Source organism: Bufo bufo, chromosome 3 (genome assembly GCF_905171765.1).
Source record: "Bufo bufo chromosome 3, aBufBuf1.1, whole genome shotgun sequence".
NCBI classification, from domain to species: domain Eukaryota; kingdom Metazoa; phylum Chordata; class Amphibia; order Anura; family Bufonidae; genus Bufo; species Bufo bufo.
In genome coordinates this window covers 434,918,542-434,932,914 of record NC_053391.1, presented here as the reverse complement: position 1 = coordinate 434,932,914, position 14,373 = coordinate 434,918,542, and the positions used below count along the sequence as shown (strand labels likewise).

At 42.6% G+C, this 14,373-nt stretch overlaps 1 protein-coding gene across 1 annotated transcript in view; it reads left to right on the top strand.

Moving 5' to 3' along the window:
• Positions 1–2,430, top strand: part of POU3F3 (POU class 3 homeobox 3) — a 2,686-nt gene extending 256 nt beyond the window's left edge. The window contains exon 1 of the mRNA XM_040425016.1: positions 1–2,430. This exon is cut by the window's left edge and continues 256 nt beyond it. Coding sequence (XP_040280950.1) covers positions 180–1,526 — 1,347 coding nt within the window. The 5' untranslated portion in view covers positions 1–179 and the 3' untranslated portion in view covers positions 1,527–2,430.
• Positions 2,431–14,373: the final 11,943 nt, after the last annotated feature.

The window sequence follows — 14,373 nt, the reverse complement described above, 5'->3', positions numbered from 1 at the left end:
CCGGGAGAGAGCAGCGACCGGGGAACAGGTGACCGAGCGCCCCCCGCATTTCTTCTCCGCACAGGGAGCATCCTCCAAGGACAAAAGTGCATCTCAAGGGGGAAACGTACACAGGCTGCGGGGGAGGAGGAGAAGAGCCAGCCCCAAACCTGTGGATAGCAACGGCCCGGGGGGAAGCCATGGCCACGGCTGCTTCTAACCCCTACCTCCCCAGCAACAGCATCCTGTCGCCAGGCTCCATCGTGCACTCGGACTCGGGGGGAGGTGGGGGGATGCAGCCCGGCAGCGCAGCTGTCACCTCGGTGTCGGGCGGTTACCGGGGGGATCCCACGGTGAAGATGGTGCAGAGCGACTTCATGCAGGGAGCCATGGCTGCCAGTAACGGGGGGCACATGCTGAGCCACGCACACCAGTGGGTCACGGCGCTGCCACACGCGGCGGCGGCGGCGGCAGCGGCGGCGGCGGCAGCGGCAGAGGCAGGTTCTCCTTGGTCGAGCAGCCCCGTGGGGATGACCGGCAGCCCGCAGCATCAGCAGCAGGACGTGAAGGGGGGAGCGGGGAGGGACGAACTGCATCCGGGGGCCGCCCTGCATCACCGATCGCCTCACCTAGGACCTCACCAAGGACACCCGGGAGGCTGGGGAGCCGCGGCCGCCTCTCACATCCAGTCCATGACGGGAGCGGCGCAGCAACAGCAGCAACAGCAACAGCAGCAGCAGCAGCAGCAAGCACTCCTGTACTCCCAGTCCGGGGCATTCACTGTGAACGGGATGCTGAGCCCTCCCCCGGGGAGCCAGAGCCTCGTGCACCCCGGCCTGGTCAGGGGGGACACCCCCGAGCTCGGCGACCACCCCGGCCATCACCACCATCACCACCACCAGCAGCAGCAGCAGCACCAGCAGCACCACCAGCAGCAGCAGCAGCAGCACCACGGGGTCAACAGCCATGACCCCCACTCGGACGAGGACACCCCGACCTCGGATGACCTAGAACAATTTGCCAAACAGTTTAAGCAGCGCCGGATAAAGCTGGGCTTCACCCAGGCGGACGTGGGCCTGGCCCTGGGCACCCTCTATGGCAATGTCTTCTCCCAGACCACCATCTGCAGGTTTGAGGCGCTGCAGCTCAGCTTTAAGAACATGTGCAAACTGAAGCCCCTGCTCAACAAGTGGCTGGAGGAGGCCGATTCCTCCACGGGCAGCCCGACCAGCATCGACAAGATCGCAGCCCAAGGCAGGAAGAGGAAAAAGAGGACCTCCATAGAGGTGAGCGTCAAGGGCGCCCTGGAGAGCCACTTCCTCAAGTGCCCCAAGCCCTCTGCCCAGGAGATCACCAACCTGGCGGACAGTCTACAGCTGGAGAAGGAGGTGGTCAGGGTCTGGTTTTGCAACCGGCGGCAAAAAGAGAAGAGGATGACCCCACCGGGCATCCAGCAACAGACGCCAGATGATGTCTACTCCCAGGTGGGCAATGTGGGGGCTGACACACCGCCCCCTCACCACGGGATGCAGACTAGTGTGCAATGACTGGAGTGGGCATCCAGCAGCTGCCTGGCCAGTGATGCCCCGGGAGGAACCCTCCACACACAGCCCCCCTCACCCAGACTGCTCTTTTTATATAAATAATGAGATATATAGACCCACAGGGCAAACACTGGCACCGGGCGAGTACTATGGCATTGTGGCACACGGGTGGATGTGTACAGTGCTGCCAGAACTGCAGATATTTCTTTTTAATATATATTATATTTTTAATATTGTTTTTATTTGCCTTACGACTCGTTCCCAGTTTCACAGAAAAAAAGACTATATAAAAAAAAAAAAAAGAACCCTCCTGATGCCACCCTATGATATGTCCAGGCTGTGCCCACATCCCTGACTGTGGTTTCCCTCCTTAACTTGTGAAGAATAATGTAGGGCCAATTACTGGACTGCTGCTTGGAACTTGCAGCACCTCTTAGCCACCTACCCCGCAGATGCCCTGCCAGGGACAATGTGTTCTCTCACCCACCCAGCCAATAAATACGCACATGGCACTACAGTGACTGTAATAAATGCATTGGAAATACAAATACGCAGGGTCCAAGAGATGTTCTGCTTCCTGAACTTTATGCCCAGTAGGCACCAGAGGAGAATCATTCCAAGATGTCAAGAAGAAATCCCTTTTTTTTCCCCCTCTTTCCTGGCTCCTTCTAAAGTTCCGACCACAAGTCCCGAGATGTTCTGTTCTTTTCTAGGACTACAAGTAAACTCTAATAATACGGATTTAATCATCTACCAAAACTGACCCCCTGTCTGTCCAATTACCGTCACTACTCCTCTTCTGAGTCCGTTGCCAACCCCGAGGATTAGATCCACTCCTGCAGTTTCCAAGCAGGGTCTTTTTTGTTAGGTTGTGGTAAACAGACTGATAAAAAACAAAAAAAACAAATAAAGACAGCGCTAAAATAATAAGAATAAGAATACTATTAGATCCCTGGCTGATCTACAGGAAAATGTGCTTTATATTTTCATCAAATGACTCCTTTTAATATTTTATTCAGAAAACCTATAAACTGCTGCAGAACGGTAATTTATTTTCCCCCCAGATCTTGTATTATTACGTGTTTGTTTTTTTTACTATTATTTTATTTGTGTTTTTTCTTTTTGTTTAGTTTTTTTTTTTTTTTTTTTCTTTCTATTTACCTTTTTTTATTCCAGACGAGCACAAATCACAATGGAAGAGAAAATACGGACAGGTGACAATGGTCTTTTTTTTTTTTTTTTACATTTTTATTTTATTTTTTTATGTGATCATTTTGATTGTAATTTAATTTTCGTAGTGGTTCCGTAAGAGATGATGGAGAAAAAATAAATTTGTTAGAATGAGACAGATCTGTGTGTGATGTATAACTGGAGAACCTCCTTCTATTTCCAGAGGCTTTAGGAAAGCCTTTTTTTTTACATTTCTGCCTGTCATTGCTGTCTTCCATCATTTAATCAATGCCTTTTAATTCATAACAATAATAATAATAATAATAATAATAATAATGTGCCCGTGCGGAAGTTGGCATCGAGGGTATTGATTTATTGATTATTTATCCATGAGGATTATTTTTTTTCCCTTCTAGATATTTGTGAAAACTCCCATCAGTAGAAGCATTTCAGCATTTTTTTTATTTTTAGGGTAAATGGAATTATGATTAGTGTTAGTAACAATGAATTATATTGATGATGATGATGATGGTGGTGGTGATCATAATAATACCATGCTCAGGTCTGCATTGTTTGCGTTAACCCTCACTCTGCCATACAAATCATATAAGTTCTGCAAAGAGGTTCTTATTCCATTCATCGATTGAGATGGTGCCTGTGACTGATTAACCCCTTTTGCGCTGGTGTGTGGTGGATTACATTGCCCTGTGTTTATGGTAGGGATCCAGCGAGATGTCCCTTTTCTGGTCTCCTCATGGATGTGGTGGATCTTGTACACTGCAGCTCATCACTGGGTAGTCTTTTCCTTTGTGCATCCTCTCTGCCAGGCCTCTTGTCATTGGCATCCGGGGCAGATCTCATTGTTCTGAGCAGCTTTCTTTGATCTCTCAGGGTGACAATTCATCTCCATAGAGCTGGGCCCGACCCCCAGTCCTCCTACTGATCCTGGTGCAGTGAAGTTAGTAACGTGGTGCCTAGTGTGTGTATTGTGTAAAAGTAGGGCTAACCTCAGTGCACGATCTCCCAGCAGCCAGGCTGCTCCCTATTCACACATGGACTCCAATCCTATTTTATACACATGAAGAATAGAGGTTTGTAGAGCCAGGGAGTCGCTTGACATGAATGACTGTAGCATGGCTGCCTTCTTGGCCTGACATTGAGAGTGACACCAGCATGCCTGGGATGTGCCTATGAAGGGCTGCACTGGGAGGCGATTATCTTCCCTTTTTTGTACCATGGTTCCCGCAATAAGGTCAGCCAATCCTTTGTATAATGGAAAGAAGATGGATCTAAAGATATGTGGTGACTGTTTCTTGTAGCTCTTCCCATTGTGATCTTCTATTAGACAATAGATTCCTTCTTCTGTTCCTGCTCCTCTGGCTGTGCCAGGTGCCTGGCAGTGTAGTGTAGGGCCAGGAAGCCGATTAACCCCTCCTGCCCTATGTATAAAGACACTTTTTTTTTTCTTTTTTCTTTTCTTATTGATGATGGCTCTTAGTGATCATCAGTGGCCTAGGTGGTATATCTAGATCTCCATGATGTGCTGTGATAAGTCTCTCTCCTCTCACCCTCCCCATGCTATGTCTCATAATAATGAATGATTTGTAATGACAACTGTAGAGAGTTCTCTACCAAATAATTGTCTGCAGTTTTACAACAAGTGTAACTTGATTTCATATTACTTTTTTCTACATTTGTTTTGTTCCCTTTAAATTATATATTTGTAACCTATTTATCTTGTTAAAACATTTTTTGGTTGTATTTATCCGTTTATTTTCATAATAAAATAGCCCTCTGAGGTGACTGAAATGAACTGCGGCCACGTCTGTTGTTCTTGGCCTGGCAGGAGTTCTCGTGGTGCCAGGTGTGGGGCTCAGTGCCACTAAACAGGCGTTTGCTTAGCCTGGGATGGGAGTCATTTTGGTGATCATATCCCTATGACAGGCATCTAGATGACACGGGCCTGGAGTCTGTAAAATGGAATGGAGTAGTTGGGAGTTGATGGATGAGGGATGAGCAGAGATGAGCTGTGTGTGCTGTGTGTCTATCCCCCCTGACAGGCTATCTGAGAGGGAGGTGGGGGTCAGTGCCGTGACGTCACGACTGGCAGCTCCAGAGGAGGCTTTGACCTTGACATTAGCAGGGAAATCAGTCAGCTCTTCTCTGTACCCTGCCACCGCACACACAGGGCATGTGCCAGCCACGCACATATTCCTATATATATATCATACGTCCTCTTTTAAATATGCAGTGTTGCATCCTGTTTAATCCTGTCTACATGTATGGGAGAGGTTCACAATAAAATTATCATTATAGTCAGTTAAATTCAAATAACTGTACATTGCATGGATTAAGTGTTTTAAGAATGTATCATTTTTTCTTAAGTGATAGTAGTGGTATAAGGTATTACTACGTTATATATATATATATATATATATATATAGCGCATTCCGTTTGATAAAGTACTGGGTGTGTGATCTGTACAATACAGCAATCTATTTATTCCGAAGGTTAGTTTTGCCAAAGCAATTTATCTACTATCTATCTAATCTATCTACTATCTATCTAACCAATCTAATCTATCTACTATCTATATAATATCTATCTACTTACTATCTATCTATCTATCTATCTAATCTATCTACTCTATCTATCTATCTATCTATCTATCTAATATCTATCTATCTATCTATCTATCTATCTTTCTATCTATCTATCTAATCTATCTAATCTATCTAATCTATCTACTATCTATCTAACTACTATCTATCTAATCTATCTACTATCTATCTAACTACTATCTATCTAATTTATCTACTATCTATCTAATCTACTTACTATTTATCTAATCTATCTACTATCTATCTAATCTATCTACTATCTATCTATCTACTATCTATATATCTAATCTATCTACTATCTATCTAATCTATCTACTATCTATCTAATCTATCTACTATCTATCTACTATCTATCTACTATCTATCTAATCTATCTATCTATCTACTATCTAATCTAATCTATATAATCTATCTACTATCTATCTAATCTATCTACTATCTATCTAACTACTATCTATCTAATCTATCTACTATCTATCTAATCTAGCTACTATTTATCTAATCTATCTACTATCTATCTACTATCTATCTATCTACTATCTATCTAATCTATCTACTATCTATCTAATCTATCTACTATCTATCTAATCTATCTACTATCTATCTACTATCTATCTACTATCTATCTATCTAATCTATCTATCTATCTACTATCTAATCTAATCTATATAATCTATCTACTATCTATCTAATCTATCTAATCTATCTACTATCTATCTAATCTATCTACTATCTATCTAATCTATCTACTATCTATCTAATCTATCTACTATCTATCTAATCTATTTATCTATCCATGTAATATTTATCTGTATATTTATAGCATCACTTATCTCTCATTATCGGTCTGTCCGTTTATCTATTATCTATCTATGTATTTATTTATTTATTATTTATCTATCTATCTATCTATCTGTCTATCTATCTACTTCATCTATTTATTTAATCTCTCTGTCTATCTATTAATCTACCCATTTATCTTGTATGTATTTGTCTATCTAATCTATCTATCTATCTATCTATCTATCTATCTATCTATCTATCTCATATCTATCTATCTATCTATCTATCTATCTATCTATCTATCTATCTATCTATCTATCTATCTATCTATCTAATCTATCTATCTATCTATCTATTCATTCATCCATCTCATATCTATCTATCTATCTATCTATCTATCTATCTATCTATCTACTTTATCTATTTATTTATTTATTTAATCTCTCTCTCTCTCTCGCTTTCTTTTTCTCTCTCTCTCTGGACAGAAGTCGCCCTTTGATGGACATGGTTATTCTTTATCATGGAGCATCCATGTCCCACATACAGTATTACAGTATACATCGTATATTGATGAATTGCTTTGTGAATACTTTTAGTGGGCAGACTTTAGCGATTGAGTTTTATTATTGATTGTTGCTGAAAAGCCCAGCCCCAGAAAAGTCTCCATGTCCTGACTGTGGCAGTGGGGTGGTGAGGACTGCTGTTCTCAGCCTTGCTTCACCAGTCCTGGGATACTCCGAGGTTTTCATCAGTATCTGACCTTATCCTGAGGACCTAAATGATCTCTTGCTCCTCTAGTTATGTGCTATAGCCAAGTGTATCAATATTTGGGAACTGTGATGGTTATGTAGTGTGTCTGACTAATGGCTCAATATTGTTTTTTATGAACTTTATTTTATGAAGTGATAAGTATTAGACTGAGGGAACCTGTAGCTCATCTGTTGTACCCAAGGAGCTGGAAGAGTCGGCATCTTATTGTGATGCCAAGCATCTGAAAGATGGAGAACTGGGAGCCTCCTATTGGAAAGGTGCTGGTCTGATCTAGAAGGGCTTTCTGCTGTTAGTTTATATATTCTTAAGTTTTCCCATCGCAACAATTGAGCAGGTCCTAGTAAAAAATGTAGTATTGTCTGTACATTATAGGTGGTTACATGAGATGTGATCCTATCCTAGATCAGACCCCTGCGAGAATAGCCGATTACATCAGAAATGATAAAGTGCTTTGTATAACGCTCCAGGAAGGTGTCACTGGGTCCTGGTATTAGATGGGTTCTGCTATATGTAGCACAGGGCAGCGCACATGGCACACTGGAGCAGACGAGCAGCCTCTGATGCTTACACTGATTTCAATTTCGCGGGTGAATTGCCATCCAGTAGTTGTCTGAGAACTGCACCGGTGACTCTGGATCCCTGGTGTCCTGGGGCAGTGTTCAGTGGCATTACAGGTCAGAAATGTGACCATGTATGTGAACTGAAATGGAAGATCAGGCATGGGGCAGTGTATGTGGACTGGTAGTACACATCAGGAATGAAGAAGTGTATGTAGACTGGTAGTACAGGTCAGAAATGTGACCATGTATGTGAACTGAAATGGAAGATCAGGCATGGGGCAGTGTATGTGGACTGGTAGTACACATCAGGATTGAAGAAGTGTATGTGGACTGAAATGGAAGATCAGGAATGAAGCAGTTTATGTGGACTGGTAGTACACATCAGGATTGAAGAAGTGTATGCAGACTGGTAGTACACATCAGGCATGAAGCAGTGTATGCAGACTGGTAGTACACATCAGGCATGAAGCAGTGTATGTAGACTGGTAGTACACATCAGGAATGAAGCAGTGTATGTAGACTGGTAGTACACATCAGGCATGGGGCAGTGTATTCAGACTGGTAGTACACATCAGGCATGAAGCGGTGTATGTGGACTGTTAGTACACATCAGGCATGAAGCATTGTATGTGGACTGGTAGTACACATCAGGCATAAAGCATTGTATGTAGATTGGTAGTACACATCAGGCATGAAGCAGTGTATGTAGACTGGTAGTACACATCAGGCATGAAGCATTGTATGTAGACTGGTAGTACACATCACGCATGGGGCAGTGTATATAGACTGGTAGTACACATCAGGCATGGGGCAGTGTATGCAGACTGTTAGTACACATCAGGCATGGGGCAGTGTATGTGGACTGGTAGTACACATCAGGCATGGGGCAGTGTATGTGGACTGGTAGTACACATCAGGAATGAAGCAGTGTATTCAGACTGGTAGTACACATCAGGCATGAAGCGGTGTATGTGGACTGTTAGTACACATCAGGCATGAAGCATTGTATGTGGACTGGTAGTACACATCAGGCATAAAGCATTGTATGTAGATTGGTAGTACACATCAGGCATGAAGCAGTGTATGTAGACTGGTAGTACACATCAGGCATGAAGCATTGTATGTAGACTGGTAGTACACATCACGCATGGGGCAGTGTATATAGACTGGTAGTACACATCAGGCATGGGGCAGTGTATGCAGACTGTTAGTACACATCAGGCATGGGGCAGTGTATGTGGACTGGTAGTACACATCAGGCATGGGGCAGTGTATGTGGACTGGTAGTACACATCAGGAATGAAGCAGTGTATGTAGACTGGTAGTACACATCAGGCATGGGACAGTGTATGTAGACTGTTAGTACACATCAGGCATGGGGCAGTGTATGTAGACTGTTAGTACACATCAGGCATGGGGCAGTGTATGTAGACTGTTAGTACACATCAGGCATGGGACAGTGTATGTAGACTGTTAGTACACATCAGGCATGGGGCAGTGTATGTAGACTGGTAGTGCACATCAGGCATGGGGCAGTGTATGTAGACTGTTAGTACACATCAGGCATGGGGCAGTGTATGTGGACTGGTAGTACACATCAGAAATTAAGTAGTGTTTGTGGACTGGTATTACAGATAAGCAGTGGACAGTGAATGTGGGATAGCAGAATAGCAGTGCAACTTTGTAGTGGGATAGCTTCCTGCATGTATGTGATGAATAAGCGCAATGTGAAGGTGAAGGCACCAGTCTGGGCACTGCTGTTAGTTGGAGCCGATGTTGCTTCGTTTTATAGACAAAGCATAACAGTAACTTATGGAGACATGTAACAGTAACAAGTCACTTTCTAATTTCCAGGTCACAAAGGGAAACTTCTGCAATATTCAAAAATAATGCAAATATATATATATTCTTCGATCTTTCCCCTCCCTGCAGCTAGTACATGTGTGTGCAGTAGGAAGGGTGCTAGTCAGTACGAGGACTCGTAAAACATATGGTTACAGTTTAAAGCCCTGTACATATTCTGCAGTGTCTGCATTCATGCAGAATTTAAATTAGTAATCTGCACATAAAACTTCAATAAAACGGATTTGAAAAAAAGTAAATCGTTATTAGATCTCAGAAAGGTATTTCCCCTTTTTAGATTTTCAGCAAAGTCGCCCAAAGAAGCGCCCAGCTACCTGTTCAGTAGGAAGTGTAAGGCAGCAGTGGGAATCCCTGGGCAAGGCTGGCAGCAGTGGTAAAGCCCTCCTGATACATTGTATATCGCACGTGTATGTACAGTACTATAGGCGTGTGTAGAGGAGAAGCCACATGCAGCGGTTATTACTGACATTGCAGAGGGAATGTATACAATTAGTTGCTCCACAAATTATACAACACAACAGATCTCCCACTTGTGCAATTAGGAGAATGCAGCGGAAAGCTATTTGCATTTAGGAAGGTATATGTTTTCTTAGGGCTTGTATCCTGCAGAGGAGATGAATAGCAATATTCCCAATAACAGAGAACAGATTGATTGGCGGGTGGTGGCCGGTCAGCGAGATAGGATGAGGTCAGCTACAAATGTGTGGATTGAAATGTACTTTTTTGGTATATGTAGCTAGACCTTGGTCCTTGGTCTTCTGAAGGTATTGCACCCCTGATTTGTTTGTGTGCTGCTCTTTAACTTTTTTTTGTGTATATATATATATAGAGAAAGAGAGAGAAAGAAAATAGAGAGATTATGCAACTAGGGTATTTATAAAAAAATAAAATAAAATTATAACTCAGAAATAATTATAATGAAACAAAAATACAGCAAAAAGAAAAAAAAAACACTGCTGGAGTAGATGACAGCATATATGATACAGCATATATTTGAAGAGAAATACCTGCATTTTATTTAACTGATTCAGGACAGTTTATTGGCATGCCTAATCCATCTAGAGACTTAGGCCTCTTTCACACGACCGTTTTTTTTTCCCGTTTTGCGGGCCGTTTTTTGCATTCCGTATACGGTCCGTATACGGAACCATTCATTTCAATGGTTCCGCAAAAAAAACGGAATGTACTCCGTATGCATTCCGTTTCTGTATTTCCATTTTTCCGTTCCGTTGAAAGATAGAACATGTCCTATATTTGGCCGCAAATCACGTTCCGTGGCACCATTAAAGTCTATGGGTCCGCAAAAAAACCGGAATGCATACGGAAATGCATCCGTATGTCTTCCGTATCCGTTCCGTTTTTGGCGGAACCATCTATTGAAAATGTTATGCCCAGCCCAATTTTTTCTATGAAATTACTGTATACTGTATATGCCAAACGGAACGGAAAAACGGAACGGAAACACAACGGAAACAAAAAACGGAACAACGGATCCGTTTAAAACGGACCGCAAAACACTGAAAAAGCCATACGGTCGTGTGAAAGAGGCCTAATACTGAGCTGACACATATCAGTTGTTTTATGCAGGGACTAGACACAACTGATACATGCACTGTATATGTGCACTTTGTATTCCAGTCCAGCATAGACTGAAAGTGCAGGACAGAAAAATGCTGAATGCAAAATCTTTCTGTCTGGAGCCATTTTACATCTGGCATCAACACTGATGAACTAAAATGAAATTTATGTGAAAAACTATGAGATCAATTCTGGCATCAGTTTCCCTCCAGCCTTTCTGTATACCACACCAAAGAGAAACTGAAATACATAGCATATATGTGAAGCTGCCTAAGTGTATAGTTATATGATAGATAGATAGATATACCGAATGATGGAAACTGTGGGAATGAATCTACTGCATATAACTGCGGTAAGAGGCACCCCACTTCCGTGACAGCTTTCTTCCATATGTTGGGGCACACTGCAGGGATTTGCATCCACAGAACCATAGGGCATTAGTCAAGCTGGGCACCGATTAGAGACATACAAAAATTATGGCTTAAAGTCTGCTTGGCTCTTATATTATTTACTTTTTATTTTTCTCATACAATATTTATATATGTTTATCCTATGCATTTTTACATTCAATTACCTTTGATGATGCAACCACCTACTACTCTTTCAACAAAATGTCATTTTCTGAATTTGCTTCTGATCTCGCCCCCAACTACTTTCAGATTGAACCCAGCGTTCAATTTCTTATTAAAACACTTCTCTGAACCTTATTTATACCTTTAACATAGTTAAAGCTTTTCGATCACGCTGCCTCTTTCTCTTCTTTCCTCTGGACCAGGGGTAGGCAACCTCCGGCACTCCAGCTGTTGTGAAACTACACCTCCCAGCATGCCTACTGTCTCTGCTCTTTGACGAACTATCATAGAAATGAATGGAGCATGCTGGGAATTGTAGTTTCACAACAGCTGGAGTGCCGAAGGGAGCTCACCCCTGCTCTAGACTGTACTATTCGAGGGAACACCAAAAGTGTTGTATGAGATGGAAGCTATGCAAGCCAGTCAAACTTGGCAACCAATTCTTTAATGGAATGTACATTTCAGAACTAGTAAGACACATAAAAGGACAATCTGTTGATGTAAGAGTCTCATGATACGTTGCTTTCTTCGGGTGCATTTACAAATTCTAAAATAAAATGGGGTCCCCACCCTCCATGTCCCATTTATAATACTGATGTCTCCCCATGTGGCAGATGGGCTTTGGACCCCTCAGACACAAGAGCACAGGTGCAACTGCTACATCTGCACCTCGTATAGCTCTGCCCATGTGTTGTGATTATTTTTATTTATTTTTTACAAAATTAAATCATTTTTTTCCTTTTTTTGAGGTCAATAAGTGATGGATTGAAAAAACTGAGGCAAACAGTGTGTCAATTTATCAGCAGGTTTTCAGTTAGTTTAGGCTCGGTTCACACTTGTTCTTTTCTGTCAGGTTCTGTTTCTCTTTGATGTCCAGAATGTTTTAGCATCTTGCCCTATTCAATATGGCACAAAAAAACAGAACTCTGAATGACCCATTTCAGATCAATGGTATTCGTCGTGATCTGTTATAAGCTGATGATCATATTTGCCATGGCTTCTGTAAATATGTAACTTCTAATGTTAATAGATCTTTTAGCTGCAGAACAAAAAGCAACAGTGTGAACAGCTCCAGGCAACCTTCTGTTTTAATAGCCGTAGTGAGTGAAATTCTTTTCTATCTTTGTTGTTTATTAGACTTTCTTATAGACCCAGCCTTAGGCCTCGTTCACATTTCCGTGTCAGTGTCACGTCCGTGAAAAAAAGTGTACGTGTTTCATCCGTGAAGATGTCCGTGAAGGATCTGTGGTTGGTCCGTTGGTGACGTTGCTCAGCTGAAAATGAATTCCAAAGAATCTTCTATTAGTCTTTAGTGATAAATGGACACGGATGTGTGTCAGTGATTTTCACGGGCCTATAGACTTCGATGGGCGTGCTTGGTTCACATCACAGATCAAAGTAGTGCATGTCCCCGTGATTTTTTTTACTGACCCACGGCCAGTAAAAAAATACTGAAATGTGAACAGACACATTGAAATCAATAGATATGTGTGCTGTCCGTGGAAAATGCGGACAGCACACGTCAGTAAAAAACAGAAATGTGAACGAGGCCTTAATAAATTGTCATTCAGAACCAGTCAAAGAGACTCTTCAGAATTGTCAGTGCTATCATTTAGCAATGAATATCTGGAAATTCGTTTAAGGTCTGATTCACATGTATTGGTTATAGGTTTGATTTGGGTCCAAATAAATGAGACCCGAATCCAAGTGTCTCAATTGTGTATGGCTCTGCTCTGTCAGAGTTTTATGTTTTTTTTAAAATGCATTTTCTTGGGGAGAAGCAACAGGTTTGGTGTTACGTTAAAGGGAAAACATTATATATATATACACACACACATATTATATTCTCCACCAACACATTGTTACAGTAACTGTCTAATCAACCAATATTTTTGTAAAATGGTCAGTTGGACAGAGTCCAGAAAGATGCAGACAAATGAGGATAGAAATTGTAAAATATTTGCGTCAGTGATTGTGAGATGTACATTGGAGAGATACACATAAAAAGGGTTGTGCAAGTTCCTCCCTTGGCATACTTTACCTGCTACCCGGCGCTGTTTCCCATCTACTTCTCTCCCCAGCCTTCTTGGCTGCTCCGCTGGACTCCCTCAATGTAAACTTCCTGTTTGATGCCACTGCAGCCAATCGCTCGCCACAACGGTGACCTGCTCACCTTGCTACATGGGACCATTTGTCATGACGTAAGCGGAGCAGGTTACTGTGGCAGCCAGTGATTGGCTGCAGCGGTGTCAAGTAGAGCAGGTTACTGTGGCAGCCAGTAATTGGCTGCAGCGGTGTCAAACTGGAGGTTTACATCCATAGAGACCAAGGGAGCAGCCGAGGCCAGAGAGTGAAGGAGTCAGAAGCCAGCACCGGGAAGCAGGTACAGTAAGTATGCTTCCCTAGGCAAGTCTGCCCAGGAGAGGGCATTTGCCAAAGCCCTCCTCCCAAGTTGCACAACCCGTTTAATACAAAATTGATTGATACAGATTCAAATGCTGCTGTAGCACTCGCTGACAATGGCAGGCACAGTGACCCACTGCACCGATTCCTGGCCCAAATGAAAGGCTAATTCTGGGTTTACAAAGTTTGATGCTCAGGATGATTATCAGGAACCAACATTCTTACGAAGGTGATGCAGATCACTTGTCATCGGGTGAGATAATTATTAATGGAAACACCTAAATTATCGTCTCTGGGCAGAAGATCATGCTTTCCAAACAGCACTCTACTGCCCAGAAACAAAGCACCTGAATGAGGACGAGCTCTAGAAGTAGCCACCACTTTGTCCATGTAAAGGCAGCTCTTCACTTCCACTGATGAGCAGGCAATTGTCGGGAAAGAACGCTTCCTTCCTAAACATTGGCTGCTGGTTGGAGCATGTAAATCCAGTAAATCCACCTTCTGTCTGTCTATTAAATCGAACTAAGTA